At 41.6% G+C, this 19,599-nt stretch overlaps 1 protein-coding gene across 6 annotated transcripts in view; it reads left to right on the forward strand.

Moving 5' to 3' along the window:
* Positions 1-19,599, forward strand: part of SULF1 (sulfatase 1) — a 176,526-nt gene that overhangs the window by 87,325 nt on the left and 69,602 nt on the right. For 4 of the 6 annotated variants that reach the window (XM_035011299.1, XM_035011298.1, XM_035011300.1 and 1 more), the window contains 2 exons: positions 8,174-8,246; positions 8,554-8,785. In XM_035011299.1, coding sequence (XP_034867190.1) covers positions 8,614-8,785 — 172 coding nt within the window. In that variant the 5' untranslated portion in view covers positions 8,174-8,246; positions 8,554-8,613. Of the gene's footprint in view, positions 1-7,954; positions 8,247-8,553; positions 8,786-19,599 lie in introns of those variants that run through there. The other 2 variants (XM_035011302.1, XM_035011304.1) reach the window with 2 other exon arrangements.

The raw sequence follows: 19,599 nt of genomic DNA on the forward strand, positions 1-19,599 counted from the left end.
TAGCACTGTTTTGAAATGTGAATTAATCTTTCACACTCTGTTTCCCAGACTCCCTTTCTTGGTCATCACTCTGTGTGAGGCCAGCAGGATCCCTCAGAAGGAACTTGTAACTCTACTCTGCTATATCGAAACCCTCAGAAAATGTTAGAGAGCATTATATTGGTGGTGAGCTTGACGGCATAGAAAGTAGGCCAGTGGAACTCTTTTGACTGTGGCTTAATTAATATTGTAAAATCAGGTGTTCCTCTTTCCTCACATAGATTTTAACTACAAGAAAATATTTGGAGAAACACTTTTGAAGTATAAATATAGCATCTAATTTGTTTTTTAAAAATATTTTCTTCATGGGTGCCTGGGTGACTAGATCTCTTAAGCATCTGCCTTCAGCTCACGTCATGATCCCGGGGTGCTGGGTTCGAGTCCCACATCTGGCTCCCTCAGCGAGGGAGCCTCTTCTTCCTCTCCCTCTGCCCGACCCCCTGCTTGTGCTGTCTCTCTCTCTCTGTCAAATAAATAAATAAATAAAATCTTTAAAAATATATATCTTCTTCAACTTAAATGTATTGCAAGAATTGTGGAACTTTAAAATAAATTCATATTATGGCAGATTATGTACACCAGGGAAACAAACTAAAACGAAACCTGTCCCCCCAGAAATCTATAAATCTGTTAAAAGGTACATTTTTAGCACCTAGGAATGGTTGAACTTTAAGTTACAAAGACTATGTTTCTTCATTACTCGAAATATGTGTCTAAATATATTTAGACGTGTATCTTAAGTACGCACATGCACACACCTGTGTGTGTGTCTGGAGAGAGAAAACAAAATAAATGCATAAGGTGCTGATGGAACCTGATGCTTGGGGCATAGACAGTAGTGCTCAGCAAACACTTCGTCTGCTCCACCAAATTTTCAGCCCTCTCGCAGCCGGATGGAGCTGTGTGGCAATGACCGTCAATGAAATGTTAGGTCTGATCCGAGTGACTTCCAAGTTGGAGCCATGAAAAGCTCTCCTGCAAGATTCTCCAGTTTTGTTTTCTGCCTCTCTTGGTCCAGGGCAGCAACAGGACAACAGTGCCCTGCCAGCTTATGTCCATGCATGACTGGGCAGGGCAAAGCTCCCTGCCACCACCCTGTGCGTGATTTGTAGTATGAATGACAAATATACCTCTATTGTGTTAAGCCGTTGATAGTTGGGGTTTGTTTCTTATTGCAACAAACTGCTTCTGCTGTCTAATGCAATACCTCAAGACACTTAAATATAAATAAGCTATAGGGGCGCCTGGGTGGCTCAGTCGGTTAAGCATCCGACTCTTGGTTTTTGCTCAGGTCATGATTTCGGGGTCTCGGGATCGAGCCCCAAGTTGGGCTCTGCGTTCAGAGCAGAGTCTGCTGGGGATGATCTCCCTCTCCCTCTGCTCCTCCCCCTGCTCTTTCTTTCTCTCTCTCTCTCTCAAATATAAATAAAATCTTTAAAAATAAAGAAATAAATAAGCTATAAATACATAAAACTGAAGGCAAATTTAGTATAATTTCATGTAGTAAACCATATACTTTAAGACCTAGCTAAGATATCTAAGACCACATTTGTAATTCTTTTTACTGATACTGCTTTCACCAGGCCCATTTGAACTGAAATTTCCAATGCTCCTTTTTTTCTAGAACTCCAATAATCTCTTTGTTCTCACTACCAGCACTGCAACTAATGACCGTTATTAGACCCTTCAGACAGTTCGCAGCATCTGCTTCAAGAATATTAGATCCTTTTGATTCTTTTCATAATTTTAGACCACTTTGTCTTCCTTTGTTTTGCTAATTCCTGTTTGAAAGAAGATGGACAAATCTTCGTCTTGGACTTTTGGCATTCTCTAAAATGCCCTTGGTAAGCTCACTTTTATGTGGTTTTATTTCCTATCTTTCTGGGGCTGAGTCTCAAAAGTACATTTCTTGCTATCACCTCTCAACTTCGTGCTTATCACTGCTCCTTCTATCTATTCTCTTCCTCCTGAGAAGACAGAGGGAAAATGCAGAAAACTTTTATTTATCTCTATTTTTATAATGCAACAGACCATTGAAAAAAATCCAATATAGACGTGAATGAAAGAAAAACCAAAATCTGTTCCTCTACCTCACCATACCCCAGGGACAACCAACGCTAACAATTCTGTGAATAGATGACTTCTCAAGGTTCCCTTCAATTTCAGGATTCACATGTTGGAGGGAAAAACAGTAGGAAGGAAGAAAGGCAAGGAAAGCAAATGTTGTGGGAGGAGGATTTCATCATTTAGCCTGGTATTTCCCCAAAGGTGCTCCAGGTCAGAGATGCATGCTTTTCAGCTGTCATTGGTTGTTGGAAGAGATTTATTATTACAAGTGTATAAAAATGTTACTGCACCAGAAGGAGACTGTTGTCTATCTCCTCTCCTTGGAGTTGTAATAAATTAGATCAGGAAATATGCTTTCTGGGGATTAACGGTAGATGAACTTTGCCAGCTATGGGGTTTTTAAAAGAAATTAGCTCCTTCATGATTTCCATATATTATAAAGAAGATAACATACCCTGAAGACTTCTCCTAAAGAAAGGAAGTAATGTATGGGAAACTTGAAAGCCAAAATTAAGGGAAAGGGGCCATGTAAACAGACCCTTAGAAATGTGAGTATGTAGATTGGCCGTGGGTGGAGGGGGCCAGATGTGGATATCAGCTTCTCACTGCTATAATCCTGTTTTACTTCACTCTTAGGATAAACTAAGTGTGTTCTGGCTGAATTCAGCTTTGAATAATTGCATAATGCTGGCCTGATGTCTCCTGCTGTTTTGATTGGTTATGGTGTCCCTTTTTTGTCTCTGCCTTAACTATAGGGTGGCATTGCTTTGTACTAGAAATACTTCTTTTGCCCCATCCCTGAGAGGTTTATTTCTGTGCTGAGTGGGTTGTTCTGATCCTGTCTCTAACATACTTTAGATGTGTGGGCATGCATTTGTAAAATTCTGTGTTATCCTCAGATTAAAAAGCAAACAAACAAACAAAACACAAGGTGTCATCACTCATCAACGACCTCTATGTATACTAGGCATTTAGAACTTAGGACAGTTTCAGGGCTTTAAGGGACAAAAAAGTGAGTAAGTTTGTGAATGGGGCCAGATCTACAGCCTTAAAGGTGAAAATCTGGGCTTAACTATGGTGCCGGGTATACGCTAGGCCAGCAATTCTCAAACCTCTGGGGCTCAGGATCCTTTTATATTATTAAAATTTCTGAAGACTCTCAAGAGCTTTTGTTTATGTAGATTATAGCTACTGATAATTAGAAATTACAACGGGGGGAGGGCGCCTGGGTGGCTCAATAGGTCAAGCTTTTGACTTCAGCTCAGGTCATGGTCTTGGGGTCCTGGTATTGAGCCCCGCTTGGGGCTCCCTGCTTAGCGAGGTATCTGCTTGTCCTTCTGCCCTTCTCCCCTCCAGTACTCTCTCTCAAATAAATAAAATCTTAAAAAAAAAAAAAAGAAATTACAACTGAGGGATTTTTAAAATATTTTTAAATTCTTTTGAAAATAACAATAATCTATTACATGTTAAATGATATATTTTGTGAAAAATAACTATATTTTCCAAACCAAAAAAGTATTGGTAACTAAAGTGGCATTGTTTTACATTTTTTAAAAAGATTTTAGGGGCCCCTGTGTGGCTCAGTTGTTAAGCATCTGCTTTGGTTCAGGTCATGATCCCGGGGTCCTGGAATAGAGCTCTGCGTCGTGCTCCCTGCTCGGCGGGAAGCCTGCTTTTCCCTCTCCCACTTCCCCTGCTTGTGTTCCGTCTCGATGTGTCTCTCTCTGTCAAATAAATAAATAATAATAAAATCTAAAAAAAAATATTTCATTTATTTATTTGACAGAGAGAAAGAGAGAGAGCACACAAGTGGGGGGAGGGGGTGGAGGGACAGAGGGAGAGGGAGAAGCAAGCTCTCAGCTGATCAAGGTGCCCGATGCGGGGCTCCATCCCAGGACCCCGGGATCATGACCTGAGCTGAAGGTAGATGCTTAACCAACTAAAGCCACCCAGGTGCCCCGCCATCATTTTACATTTCTACACATATTTATCTGAATAGAAGAGAGCTGGATTCTTCTATTTCTGTATTTAATCTGTTGAAGTATATTGTTTGGTTGAAATAAAGTAATCAAATTCAGCCTCATATGGATAAGTAGTTGGAAAAGGAAAAGTATTTTGATGGTTTTTTCAAACACTTGTAGATTTCCTTAGATACTATGCCAAAACTTGACAAGCGGTGACTTCGTAAAGATTAGTTGTTGTAAGTAATCTGAAACCCCATCAATGAGCTTTCATACTCTGTTAAAATCCAATGGTCATCTTGCACTTTGAAATTTTTTTTGCTGATGTATGATTCTGTAGCATTTTATTTGGTCATTTGAGAAATATTGGTTCACTGAAATATGCAAATATGCTAAATGTGGACACATTTCATTTTTCAATATAAAGAATAACATTTGTTAATATCAACATCAATGTCATTGAAAGGTTTTACATATTGGGAAGCTGTCAAGTTCGTGGTGGCGGATACAAGTTTTCCAAAATTCTGAGTTTAGCTTGGAAGCTAGATTTCTATCATTGGCAACAAATACAACAAATATTGTCAGCTGTTTTCCTTGAAATGACAATCTCATTTCATTTATCCCTTAAGAAATGTCTGCCAAATACCCAAGTCCAAATAATTCATTCAAGTAAAACTAATGTCCCATGAGCCAAAAGCAGTGTCTAGTGGAGCTTGCGACTCAGTCACATAAGTGCTGTTCCTCGACTATCATCCGATCTCCGTGGGCAACAAAGAGCTCTACATGTACCTCCTCTCTCATATAACAAAATTAGAAAGAAAAGATGTGTGTTCAAGGGTCAGGATTTAATACAATTAGTCATCTTACTGTTTCATCTTGAATGAAACTGGCTTTTTTTTTTTTGAACTATATGTGATGCTCCTTTTATTCGGACAAAAGTGATTTTACCCACCAGTGCAAATGTCAACAAAGTGAAAAAAGTGAGTGTGTCAGTATTCTTATCAAAGCAGTGCTGACCTCATGGACTCCCCAAAGTCCTGGGTTGCACCTTGAGAACCACTGCAGTGGACAAAGCATCTTGATTTCATATGGGGTGTTGCTCATTGAGCAAATGTGAGCTAGACTTTTCCATCCAGTTGGCTTGAAGTCTCCCTGGTCTGTTTTTTTCCTTTTATATGTGACTTGAAACTTTTAATGTCACATTTATAGTTTGGCTTGACTGCCCTAAACAAAGCCCTAAAAACTTTTTTATAGTTTGGCTTGACTGCCCTAAACAAAGCCCTAAAAACTTTCCACATCAACTGGCCATAGCTACAATTAGTGTTTTCATTTGAAGACTTGAAGAAAAGGCAACTTGTATTCTGGTCCTGATTCATGAATACAACCCCGTTCCTCGAGCTCACTCTCCGTGTGTGAGAAAAACCCCCTTTTACCATTTCTCCCATTTTCTGCTGTTTCTCAAGACAAATTGTTAGTCTCTAAGGACACTTGTCGTCCGCCACAAAGTATCCAATTCAAACATTGCATCCTTGTCTCCTTTGTCAAGTTCTGTATTTGTCTGTCAATTTTTTTTTCGTCTTCTTCCTTACTTCTTTTCCTTCTGGAGCTGGAAACCAGGCAGTGAGAGGATGACAGGTTTTAAAAGGTCATTTTTGAATAAGGAATTGTCTGGGTACAGGTTTTTCAGAGTGGTGTGTTTTGTGTCTTAGTGAAGGGAGATGGGGTAAAGATAGCGCACTTCTGCTGGTCAGACCTGTCTGAAAGTCCGGTTTTCTACACCATCCCATTTCTCCGCGTTTACATATGCACTCCCTGAATCGATAATAAACTGTGGCAGGAAAAAAAAAAAAAAATGTAGGCTTTTTCTGCACCTTTAACTCTCTAAGGAAGGTCACGTTAGAGGAAAAAAGAAAAATGCATCTACTTGGCTCTCCCTTTTCTTCATTAGGAAATGCTTTTCAATGTAGTTCAATGTGGTTTACTCAAGGTACCATTAGGGCTAATTTTCTTTTTCCTAAAGGAAGAGACAAAGTAAATAAGATAAAGAAAAGAATAACCAGTAATGTTGATTGGGTTCCAGGGAATGTTATCAGCATCTTAATTGTGAAGACTTTTTTCAGTTTCGTGTGGGGCTGATTATTTAAACTGCCGGGGCTACTGTTTGCACGACACCGGGAGATTGAACTTTCCGGGTCTCTACTGTCAGCAGAGAAGCGGGCTCATGACTAGAGCCGGCGCAAGAGACTCCTGCTCACTCCCTCTTCACACACCCTTGCAGGCTTTGAGAGGTGAGCAAACTCTTGCTACTGAAAGCACCACGTTTCTGAGAAATGTCTGCGTGTCACTGTTGAGCCTGATGCTGCTCTGCGGGAGACAGCCATTGTTTGACCTCTTTCTTTCCTTCTCCTGTCTTTCTTGCTCGTATCAGTTTTCTCACGATTTGAAACAAATGCACAGAAACCAGTCAGCGCAGAACAATTGCTGGCTTTCAGTGTTCAGCATGCACAGCAATCACCGAAATAACCCTGGGTTATTACCAAAAAACCCCAAAAAACAACCCGCCCCCCAAACCTTGCATATTGACCTTCGCAGAACCACAGGATCCATCGGAGGTGGTTGGTTTGATGCTCTGCCTTCCTACGGCACTAGATTTTTGTTTAAAATCTATTTCTTACAGAGTGCGTCTCCCTTCCTCTCCCTCCCTCCCTCCCTCTCTTTCTCTCTCTCTCTCTCTCAAAGTAATTACAGGCTGCAGAGTGAAAAGCATTAGAACTGTTTACAAAACAGCTCATAAAGTTTAAAATAATAGGGGTGTGTGTGTTTGTGTAAAACAAAATAATGTGTGCGGCTGGAGTAAACAGTCCACAGTCTGTCTTCTTTCTTTTCCCACTGCCCCATGTCACCCTCCAGAATTTAAGGCATGGAAATGAGCGATGGAGTCCCTTTTCTTCTGACTTGCAGTTCTCCCACTTGATTCATTCTGCTTATTTATCTGATGCCAGATTATTGTTGCAATTCAAAATACAGACCCTCAGGTGTGTGGGGACAGAGTGCCTGACGAAGTGGGCCGCTATCTAATTTTAGCGCGGCCTAAATTCCCATACAGACATTCCCTCATGACATCCAAGAGAAAGATTTTTTTTTTAATGAGCCCTTTGCGATCAGAAGTCCAAGAGAAACGCTTTCAGCAGGTTAGTGCTCTAAAGGAAAAGGGGCATTCGTCCAACCCTTTCAGAAGTCTCCTCTTGGGCACATTTGCAAAGACTTTGCAGCACTCCCCTCCAGATCTGATTTATTTATTTATTTTTTAACGTAGAAAGGGAGCCTCTACCCTCCAGCTTCAGAGCCAATCAATCATTTCGCTTTGCAGGTTTAGATGTGCTGTGGCAAAACCTCTCGCTGGCGGCACCGCGCCAGGTCTTGGCGAGAGTGAGGCTGGTGCTGACAGTTGAAGGAGGGCTCTGTCCCCTTAGGCGCTGGCGTGCTGAGGACACGGGCGGGACAGAGGGACAAGCCTCGCCCGGAGGAAGCACCCCTTCCCCTGGTGATTGATGGAGGACAGTTAGGAGCTTTTCGGGGGCTGGGAAAGGTTGCCCTCCCAGTCGCTTACTATGAAGTCTTTGTCAGCAGAAAGAACTCCGCAGGGTAGTGAGTGACATAATGCAGATGACAAATGACAGCGTTGCATTTTATTCTGCTTGATAAGTACTCAGTATCTACGCAGGTGAATCAATGCTCCCCCAGCGCGCCCCCTCGCGCCAGCTGCTTCCCAGATGCAAGTACTCCCCAAACCCACTGTGGTTTCGCAGGTGCTGCGGGCGCCTCCTGGTCAAGCATGAGTTTTTTGGGGAATGTTTCAAGTACTGGCAGAGTGTGAGCAAGGATGGTACCGTGTCACCACTTTAAGGAGCTGATTATGAAATGAAGATATTTTCTGAGTCATTTGTTAGCAGCTCTGAATATTGTTTTCTCCTGTTTCTCCCTTTTGGAATACGGAGTGTGTGTGTGTGTGTGTGTGTGTATGCTGTTTTGAGAGACTACTTCAGACCAAAATCTGTATCAAAACCCTGACTGACGTTTCCTTTGTATTTCTTCTCCCCCTCTAGGACCCCATCTGCCAATGTTCTGAATACCTCTGAGTACAGAAATTGATTCTTCAACCAGGATACCTAATTCAAGGTATTAGCTCTTGTCAGAAGGCTTTTACATTTGAGCTCTGTGTTGGAAATTCTGTTTTGGCAATGAATTTTGAAATAGGAAAGGTTGGAATGAGAAGAAAGGGCAAAAGTGAATTTGCAAAATAATCAGGTGCTTAAAAACCTCCCGAGCGCCTGGGAGGGTTTGGCCACGTCTGACTCGCAGGCAGCCCTCTCTCTAACAGTTCACGTGCCAGATCTCACTTTGTTGTAGCCCTTTTTCTGCAACTGTGTTTGGGGTTTGGATGTCATTTTCATCTCTCCCTCTCTCTTTTTCTCCGACTGCCCAGACCTGCAGAAACCAGGAGGCTGAGACAGTCTGTCGATCTCGCGACATTGGACCAAACACAATGAAGTATTCTTGCTGTGCTCTGGTTCTGGCTGTCCTGGGCACGGAGCTGCTGGGGAGCCTCTGTTCGACTGTCAGATCCCAGAGGTTCAGAGGACGGATTCAGCAGGAGCGAAAAAACATCCGACCCAACATTATTCTTGTGCTCACTGATGATCAAGATGTGGAGCTGGGTGAGACACTGGGTTTTTCACTTCTTAGTCTCTTTTGCTCAAATGATTTGCTGACCTTCCGCACGATCAGTAACACTGAGTGAACATTTGGGGGGTTGGTCCTTAACTGGAGGATCTTAACCAGCAACCTGAGTTTATAAAATGAACTTGTATTGATTATAAGGCATTCGGTTTTCATTTCAACATTACTTTTCTGGTCTTAGGTGTTTGAAACAGTCTGGGGAGGGTCCTAGAATAATAGCAGGAGAGAGGAAAAAGAGCAAGCATGAATACTATAGAAGTCAAGGATTCGATTGTGCACCTTGGACACTCTTGATCAAGAAATGTTTTAAATATTTGGGCAAAATTGTTTCCAAGAGTATGAGCTTATAGCTGTAATTCTATGCAGTGTATATGAACATAGATACTATTATTCTCTTATAACAGTTATTATTATTAAAGTGAATGAAATATTCACAGCTTGTGATAATTGTTAGGTGATTGAACGTTACAGTATTCTATGTATCTTCTGGTGATAATTCATTACTACCACCTTGGAGATGATGCTTCTTGGAAGAATTAGCTAACGTGGGTTCATTCCAGAACACTTGGAAAGCCTGCCAAATTCAGCGGAGCTGCTGTACCATCTGATTCCATTTCTTATCTTCTCACTTTCTTTAATGGCCCAGGTCTTATGGTCTTGGCTGTTATGATCTTCCACGGGACCTTAGGACAGATAGAAAAGCTCATCCTTACAAATTGTCACCAGCACTCGTTTTCATTCCTAGAATCAAATTCCTGGCTCTCAGGAATCGTTCAGCTGGGCTTACCCATCGCACTCAACCTGGTATCTTTTAGACTTAGTGCTGGCCGAGCACGCTGGGCTTCCTTACAGAGCTCCGAAGGCTAGGGTTCTTGAGGATAAAACCCTCCATGCTGGAACCTGGTCTCCATGGAACGGGACTTTAATTTCCAGTTTGAAACCGAGTCATGGAATCCCAGCAAAGTTAACCCCTTGGGTTTAGCTGGAAGCACATGCACTAAAAACCAACAGCAGGTAATAATTGTTGAAGTTGATTTGCAGAGTCTGCTGTCTCTCCCTTTACTTTTTAAAGAAGAGTATTGATTTTCAGGCGACATGCCCGGATAAGGTCTTGGAGGTACAACTTTAGTACGCAGGTAGCTTGTACTTTAGTTTGCGCTTATCTATGGAGCAAGTAAAATGAGGTGAACACATTTGAATTCACCTTCCTTAACATCTCTCGTATCTGTCCCTTTCATTACAGCCAAGATCTCCAGACCATTCTCTTGTCTCTAGTTTTTCTCTAACTGATTAGTCAACTGACCCACCTGTCCCCCATAGTCTCGGTGCCTCTTGCCTATTCTTCACTCCATGACTGGAGTTATCATGCAAGTGTCTGATCAGGTCTGTTCTGCTTAAAACACTCTATGGTTTCCCATTGGCAAGAGGATTAAGCAACTCTCCTCCGTAGGCAAATGAGCTCTGGGCCATCTGGCCCCTGCCTATTTCTATGAGGTTATTCCCTTTTCCCCCACTTTTGCTCAGTGCTTCATATAAATGACTCACGCTTCCTTGAAGGTGTCTGGTGGTTTCATCTCCCTCACCTATATTTCATGCCTTTGTACATCTTGTCTCCTCTGTCTTTCCCCTCCCCCTTTCTCCACCTGGAGAAGCCCTACCTATTCTTCATGGCCCAGTTCAAATGTCTTGTCCTGGGGGGGTCGGGGGGGTCTTTCTTCACCAAAACCATTCTCCCCTCCAGCAGGGTAGATAGAACTTTCCTTTTTACCACTTTGGACATGCCTCCAGCATGGCCCTTAATCCATCATGTGCTTCCATACTTGTCTCTTCCACTGACCTGAGAGCAAGATAGTGTTTTATTTATGTTGCATTCCTGATACTGGGACCATGATGGGAATATAGTATATGCTAAATAAATTTGAAGTGGACCTATGGGGGCCTGAAAAAGCTAACAAAATTCTCAGAAGTGAATACAGGTATCTGTGGTAATCTACCTCTTCAATATATAGCCCTCATCTTTAAAATAAATTAAGGAGTCATTTGACAAATTTTTTTAACAGAATTCAAAATTTCATCTTTTAGTTTCACCCTACAATTACTTCATTTATCTGGTAAATATTTCCTGAGCAATCACTAAGGGGAAGCATGTGGATATAATGGATACAGCTCATAGGTTCAATCAACCCAGTTGTTTCCTATGTATTTGCCCCTATCTCCTTCCTTGATTTTCTAGCCAGACACGATGCCAAGCATTTATTCATTTAATCTTCCCAATAACTCTATGAAGTAGATGCTCTTACTCTCTTTAATTTCTACAGAAGTAAAATGAGGCTTAGAGAAGTCATGTAGGCGGTGATGAACTAGTCAATGGTGAAACTAGGACCCATGTTAGGACTAGGTCTCCACAGCTAACATTTAACCATGATGCTTTCCATCAGTCCTCCAACACATATTTATTGAGGCCTTCCTAAAAGCAAACCGTAAATGCATAGTAATGTTCTAGGTTCTGAAAGAGAGAGAATAGAAGCATAAGATGGGTCTTATTATCTCATTGGCAGAACACAGTGATGAACCACAGTGAACCATGGGGTAAATACTTCAGAAAAGACCTCCTTCTTTTGCCCAAACAATTGTGCTCTTGGTAGTGGACACTGTCTGATGGAGACTTTTACCTAGCCTTCTGTAATGTTCTCATAGTCCTTCTTGAGCCAAACTGCTCTAGACTTTAGTTGGGTATTTTTTTGTTTCTTTATTTTAACCATCTTTAAACCATTTTTAAGTGTGCAAGTCAGTAGTTTTAAGTACATTCACTTTGTTTTACAACCGTTTTCCAGAACACTTCATCTTACAAAATTAAAACTCTGTATTCATTAAACAATAACTCTCCATAACCCCAGTCCCTGGTAGCCATCATTCTACTGCCTCTATGAATCTGACTGTTGTAGGTACGTCATATAAGTGGAATTATACCACTTACGGCAAAGACAAAGTATTTGTCTTTTTGTGACTGACTTGTTTCACTTAGCCTAATACCCATCCCCAAGGCTCATCCATGCTGTAGCATGTATCAGAATTCCCTTCCTTTTGAAGGCTGAATAATAATCATTGTAGGTATATACCACATTTTGTTTATCCATTCATCTGTTAATATAAGTTTGGGTTGCTTCCACTTTTTGATTATTATAAATCTATGTAAGTAATGCTACTATGACCATAGGTATTTAAATACTTCCTTAAGACCCTGCTTTCGATGCTTTGGAATAAATGCCCAGAAATGGATTTGCTGGATCATTTGATAACTCTATTTTTAATTTTTTGAGGGGCCTCCATCTTGTTTTCCATAACAACTGCACCATTTTACATTCCCCCCAACAGTGCACAAGGGCTCCAATTTCTCCACATCCTTGCCAACATGTGTTATTTTCCTGGCGTTTTGTTTTTATAATACCCATCCTAATGGGTATGAGCTGGGAGCTCATTGCGGTTTTGATAAGGTTGGGTTTTGCTTTGCTTTGTTTTGTTTTGTTTTGTTTACTTACATGTTATTATGCTTGGCAAATGCTTGAATAGGATAGAATCGCAGAACTATTTGCACCTGTCATACCGCAGGCAGTTTTGGTTACTGTAGCACCAGAAAGATATAACAGACTTAGAAGAGGTTTAGAAGAACAATGACAAAAATTGTAATAGAATGCTTTTCTTTGGGGGAAAGAAGAAAACCATTCTACTTCTTTGTCTGGGAAGACAAAGGCTGAGAAGGGTCGTAATGGGAGTTTATGAAATCAAACTAGGAAAGAAAGCTCTTACTCAGTAGGAATGTAGCCACTCCCTCAACTTTGTCTGAGGACAAATAAAATAAACTAGTACTTTGTGAAGGGAGTAAGACACATAAGGAATTCATTAATAAAAGTGCTAGAACCTTGCATGTTATCTTTTTCCAAAGAACACTCGTTCTCATTATTACGCTTGTTTTCATCCCACCCAAGTTGGGTGGAGAGGACAAAGATCATTATCCCAGGAGAAAAGTTAATCTGTGGAAAGATGAAATAACTTAACCACTGGTCCCTTTATGTCTGGATTTACTTTTTGCACAACTTAAGAAGTAGCTTAGGTCGTGTCTGTACTTGTAAGTAGTTCAGGTTTTTAGACTATATTAATAGGTAGAAGATTTACGCTTTCTTTTAAGTTAGAAAAACACACATGGACATGATCAACATGAACTTTGGGATGATGATTTCCTCTGGAGGAGCAGTAACCAAGAATATCAATGATATTTCCACATTTTGCCTTAAAGTTTGAAAATGACATCTGAAGCAATTATCATCAAATATTAAATTTTTTAAAAAGCTTAAATTTAAGAGTTTAGCATTTAAAAATATTAAAGCTAGGACCGCCTTTGCTGCATCCCAAAGGTTTTGAACATTTGTGTTTTCATTTTCATTTGTTTCCATGAATTTTTTAAATTCTTCTTTAGTTTCCTGGTTGACCCATTCATTCTTTAGAAGGATGCTCTTTAGCCTCCATGTATTTGAGTTATGTCCAAATTTCCTCTTGTGATTCAGTTCAAGTTTCAAAGCACTGTGGTCTGAAAATATGCAGGGAATGATCCCAATCTTTTGGTACCGGTTGAGACCTGATTTGTGACCTAGTATGTGATAGGTATATATAATAGAATACTACTCAGCCATCAAAAAAATGAAATCTTACTATTTGCAATGACGTGGATGGGACCAGAGGGTATTATGCTAAAAGAAATAAGTCAATCTGAGAAAGACAATTATCATATGATCTCACTCATATGTGGAATTTAAGAAACAAAACAGAGGATCATAGGGGAAGAGAGGAAAAATTAAAATGAAATCAGAGAGGGAGACAAACCATAGGACTCTCATAGGATTAAGAGACTCTTAATCATAGGAAACAAACTGAGGGCTGCTGGAGGGGTGGGGAATGGAGTAACTGGGGGATGGACATTAAGGAAGGCATGGGATGTAATGAGCACTGAGTGTTATATAAGACTGATGAATCACTGACCTCTACCTCTGAAACTAATAATACATTATATGTTAATTAATTGAATTTAAATAAATTTTTAAAAAGAAAAAAAGAAAGATCCAGTAAAAAAACCTTTTTAAAGAAAAAAAATATATATATATATAATAAAAATGTTAAAGCTAAGAGACACATTATTCTAGTATTTTCCTGTACTTGAGGCATTATAAATCAATAAGAACAAAATAAATCAAAAAGAACAAAATAAAAAATGCTTGTGGAACTCCATGAACTTTCTGAGACTAGAGTCAAAGAAATTAAGCTCTAAATCTTTCCAAAAGGGTCCCTGGTGCCACTCTGAGGAACAAACTGTGGAGCTGATCTGACTCAATGTGGCATTTGTTAAATTCTTAGGAAACTGGGCTGATGCTAACATCTCAGTAACACTGGCCCATTGCTTCTTTCAGATCATACATGGAATTAAGAAACCATAAATACATGGAAATATTTTGTTTTTTTAAATCAGAGGTCACAATTGGGATCTATAGTCCTGAGCTAGCCCACAGATGTGGTTTGCTTGACCAGTGTATTTTTTTTAATTAAGGTAACATTTTAAAAATCAGATGATTTCATGTTAAAGAAAAAAAAAATCCAGATTCTGACCTTTCTGGAAAATCCAGAAGCATGAGAGCTTGCATTCCCATGAGACAGCAATCAGGCAGATGTTTGAAGAGGAGTCAGAGTTGCCCCACTAGGTGGAGCATGTCCTCAGGTCATCATGGCCCCCACCACTCTCCATTGCTCCCCAACATTTAGGTCATGGAGCCATTTACCATCATGTCCATACTGCAGTTTTTCTTATGGTCAGAGAAAGCTCTCTACACCCACATCTCTACCAAATGTGAAAAGCAGAAAAGATGAAAGCTCCCTGATTTTTCTTATACCTGGCTACCTTCACTTGCCTACCTCTCTATCCTACCCTGTAGACATTTTCAGTCCATTTCCCTAAGAAATTAGTCTCCTCTTTTAATGGCCTTTTGCTCTTTGGCGGGGTAGTGGGGTGGGGGGGGAGTAATGAGTGTTAGTGACCTGGAGACACTCCAGACAGATTTATTTTCTGCTTCTTAGTCCTTTCTTCCCCAATCTTGTTTCTTCCCTTTGGTTTTCACTGAAATATCTGGGGTTTTTTCCACCCATCCCATGGTTTTGGTAGAAAAAGGTGTACTCTTTTATCATGTTACTTTTTTCTTATGCTTTCAGAATTAAAATATTGAACCGATCAATATAGCCTTTTTTAATATTGGAATTATCACTGTTTAAGGTTTCATACTTTACTATAAAAATAACTGTTGGTGTGAGAAAATAGCAATGGAATCTGGAGGTATTTAGTACAGACCATTTATATATTTAAAGCGTTAACCATAGCTCATCATAAAATGATGACATCTAGAAACAACACTGCACAATTAATTAAGAGTTGTGCTTGCTTGTCATTATTGTTCATCAAAGCATGAACCATTGCAGTCCGCAAGGAGGTGTGTCTCTCTAGGAAGCTAGGTGTATTTGAGCCCCACATGCCTGGAGTTTCCTTAAGGGATGACGATGGCAATATTTATTATTGAATTTCTGGGTTTGTGAGTTTTCCAGACCGTGATAAGCAGGCTTGATGAAAACTTTAATGTTTCATAGTACAAAACATTGAATAAATCAAACACTAAGACACTTGAATCAAGAAAGATAAAGTTTTGTTGTAAAGTTTGACATGTAAATGAAGTAATTCAAGCTCTCTGTGTAATTTTGGAAAAGTCATTCAGAGAAGTTGGACATTTTCTCTCTGCTGACCTTTTTCACACAGATGATGTGAGAATAAATGAGTTGGAGTGTGTAGAATGATTTAAATTCCTGGCCATGGTCCCATCCGGTCCCAGTAACCTATCCCATACTCCATCCAAAGTACTGTTCCTGGAGCCTGGATTTTTTTTTTTTTTTAATTCCACTGAAAGTGCAAACGTGGTGGATCTTGCAGGACTCCTGAAGGGTGCCATTTCTCCCCTCCCAGTCGCTGCTGACCCAGCAGTAGCCTCGTCTGTAGCTGATTGCTGTTAAAGCATCCCCACCCCTGCAGGAAGAATGCAGACATCCCTAGTCCCCACCTGGAGCTCTGGCACTGGGACAGCTTTTCTTGGCAGACCTGGGACTCAGCTGTGGCCTGGACCTTCTCTGTCCTCAAGCCAGGCCAGTCAGCAGTGCCCCCACACCAGCTCCTGGACCCAGTGACATTCACTTCATAGCAACCTCGTCAGGCTTCCACCTCCAAGGACAATTTTAAGTGATAACGAAGTCAGGCTTCTTGCGCAAGGGGAGGTAGGGGGACAGTGTATGTGGGGTGGAAGAGAATTGATATTTTTAACTATAAGCCAGCATTAACATTTTAAGTCTCAAAACATAGAAATGATCGCTGACCTCTGTCTTAGTTGTGAACAGACTATCACAAAATGGATGGTTTAGTGGCTTATAAACACCAGCCATTTATTTCCCACAGTTCTGTTGGCTGGGAAGTCCACTATCAAGGAGCCAGCAGATTCAGTGTCTGGTGCGAGCCCACTTTCTAGCTTACAGATGGCTGTCTTATTATGTATCCTCACATGGCAGAAGGGGCAAGGAAGCCTAGTGGGGTCTCTCATATAAGGGCATTAATCCCATTCATGAGGGCTCCACCTTCATGAGCTAATCGCCTCCCAGAGGCCCCACCTCCTAATACCATCGTCCTGGTGGTTAGGTTTCAACATATGTATTTGCGGGGGCGGGGGGGCAAGGGGCGGGGGACACTAGTATTCAGTCTATGGCAACCTGTTTACTCTTACCCCTGCTTTTGGAATTCAGATGTAGCTTATGGACATGGGGATGAAAAAGACAGGAGAAAATTAACACGGTGGGTTGAGGTGAGCGCACAGTGAAACTCCAGTGCCCCTGACAACACTCCTTGTGTGAAGTGCTCTAACAGCGAGTGTCGGGCCATTTGCTCCTCAACAACCCTGTGATCTAGTTGGGGAATGATTCTTAGCTCCACTTTACAGATGAGACATTCAGACCAAAAAAGAGTAGGTGACTTGCTCGAGCTGATCTGTGACCAAATCCAGATGTTTTCCCTCCAGTTCAAGTTCAGGGCTCTCTCTTCTCCTTCTTACCCTCCTAAGCCCTGCCTTGTGAATCTTGTTACGAGTCTTCGGCCTTAAGCTCCTTCTCATTCCTATGAAATAATTGTTCTAATAACTGAGAATCAGCACGATTGGAGTTTTAGGCACCAAAGGCCTGAACCTCAGAGAGGTGAGCAGTTGCAGCTTAAGACAAAACTGAGCTCTTCCAACAGCGAGGCAGGACATCGTCCCATTCATTCATCTCAACAGCTGTAAGTGCGGAATGATGAGTTTCATTACAGACCAGCTTTTGGGAGAGTTTCCCAAGGAAAAGTCAGTGGTGCAGTCTCCCTCAGTGAGGGAGGCGGTGCGAGGTAGTGTTGCTGCCCGACATTAATCATCGCACCGCCATGAAAAAGAAGGTGCTTCGTGCTTTCCTTCCATTGCATACTAACTCAGAGGGAAGAGGGAGGGTTCCTGCGCTCCATCACCTGCAGAGAACCCACCAAGACCAGAGGCGGCATTTCACGCCAGCGATGAAGTCAGACACATCTCAGCCCTCACTGGGCCTGAGCTCCTGGGATCCTTCAGCCCTTGGGGGGAAAGTGCGTGGGAGGCCGGCATTCGTGTGTGTCAGTGTCTCCTTTAAGAGGCTGGGTGAAATATCAGTCTGCGGAAAGTGAGACATATCTTGACTATGAGCAGACACCTTTTCTGTTTCTCGGTCTTGAAAACGTCAGTGTTACAGCTGGTACTCAGCCTAGATGGAGCTTAAGAACACCGTCTGTGGAGCAGATTGCCTGCATTTGCTTCTGGGCTTGGCGACCTAGGCCATGTGTGGCCCTCGGAATGTTATTTAGCCCTTCTGCCCCTCAGTTTTATCATCTGTGATACTTATATGGGAATAATAGATAAGAGCACCTGCTATGAAGGCTTATCGTCAGGATTAAATGAGTTGATGAGTGTGAAGGGCTCAGAAGAGAACCTGGCTGACAGTAAGCATGACATGGATGTTTCCGATTCCGGTCTGCCATATCTTACAGCCTCGGGAGTGGGCTGAGCCGCCTAGAGGCACCTGCTAAAGTCTCGTCCAGCTCTCGGCTTCCCTGCTTCTGTGTCCAACCTGGACTACTTCTCTGAGCGCGAGTGTGGTCCATGGACAGGGAGAAGCGGCCTCACCAGGGAGCTTGTTGGAAGTGCAAATTCTCTGGTGCCTCCCCAAGTCTTCTGAAATCAGCATCACAGGGCGGGCCCAGAATTCTGATGTAACATGCTCTCCAAGTGATGTTTAAAGTTGAAGGAACATTGTCTCAGAATCTATTCTTTACTGAGAAACTTCAGGCCAGATACCCACTTTTACGAATCCTAATGTTGGGGCTGCAGTGGTCACGGTGACTCCGGGGACCAAATGTCCTCATCAATCCCTTTGATTTGGGGACTGGTTGGAATTTGGACAGATTGTTTAGGACCTCAACATAATCTGCCTAGTTCATTAAAAGAGTGACATTTAGAATGGGAGGGGAGCCCTTGCTGGGCAAGTCCAGATTATGAATTGGGCTAAGTTTTGGTACCACTTTGTATATTATTTGACCTTAGATCCGATTTCTATCTACCATCCTATATTTGCAATCTGAATGAGTCTGTAAACAGGAGATTGCAGGTGATTCAGGACCTTGGAGGATGGTTTCCAGTGCCTTTTTTTTTTTTAATTTTTTATTATGTTATGTTAATCACCATACATTACATCATTAGCTTTTGATGTAGTGTTCCATGATTCATCGTTTGAGTGTATAACACCCAGTGCTCCATGCAGTACGTGCCCTCTTTAATACCCATCACCAGGCTAACCCATCCCCCTACCCCTCCCCTCTAAAACCCTCAGTTTGTTTCTCAGAGTCCATAGTCTCTCATGGTTCGTCCAGTGCTTTTTTTAATATGAGTTCAGCTAAGGCTCATAAAGGAAATTGATAGCCCATTCTTTGTAATAAAGAGCGTAGTAGGCAATGAAAATCCATCAGTAGTGTTTGCTGAGTTTTCCCAAAATTCAAGATACTACACTAAGTAAGCACTGCAGAGGTGTAAAGAGGAGAGAGGAGTAAGTGAATAGACGCGACCATCTACCTTTCACTCTCTCCCCACTCCCATGTATCCATCTATTTATCTCCATCTCCAGGATGTTTCCCCCATCTGATCAATAAATATAAAACATATTTCTGAAATGGACTTCCTTAATCTTCTACAGGGCATCTGTCTTTTTAGTTATTCCTTGAGTGACAGTGAAACCATTACTTTTCCAGTTTTCTTCCTGTGCTGAAAACGTTGAGGTATTATTAGTCAACTCATTATCTTCTGATGCATGACAACATCTCTTGGATCTGTTTCTTTTTTTTTTTTATTCTTATGTTAATCCCCATACATTACATCATTAGTTTTAGATGAAGTGTTCCATGATTCGTTGTTTGTGCACAACACCCAGTGCTCCATGCAGAATGTGCCCTCCTCAATACCCACCACCAGGCTAACCCATCCTCCCACCCCCCTCCCCTCTAGAACCCCGTTTGTTTTTCAGAGTCCACCGTCTCTCATGGTTCGTCTACCCCTCTGATTTCCCCCGCTTCACTCTTCCCCTCCCGCTACCCTCTTCTTCTTCTTCTTTTTTTTTT

This window comes from Mirounga leonina, unplaced genomic scaffold (assembly GCF_011800145.1).
Source record: "Mirounga leonina isolate KUSES-001 unplaced genomic scaffold, KU_Mleo_1.0 Mir_165, whole genome shotgun sequence".
NCBI lineage: Eukaryota > Metazoa > Chordata > Mammalia > Carnivora > Phocidae > Mirounga > Mirounga leonina.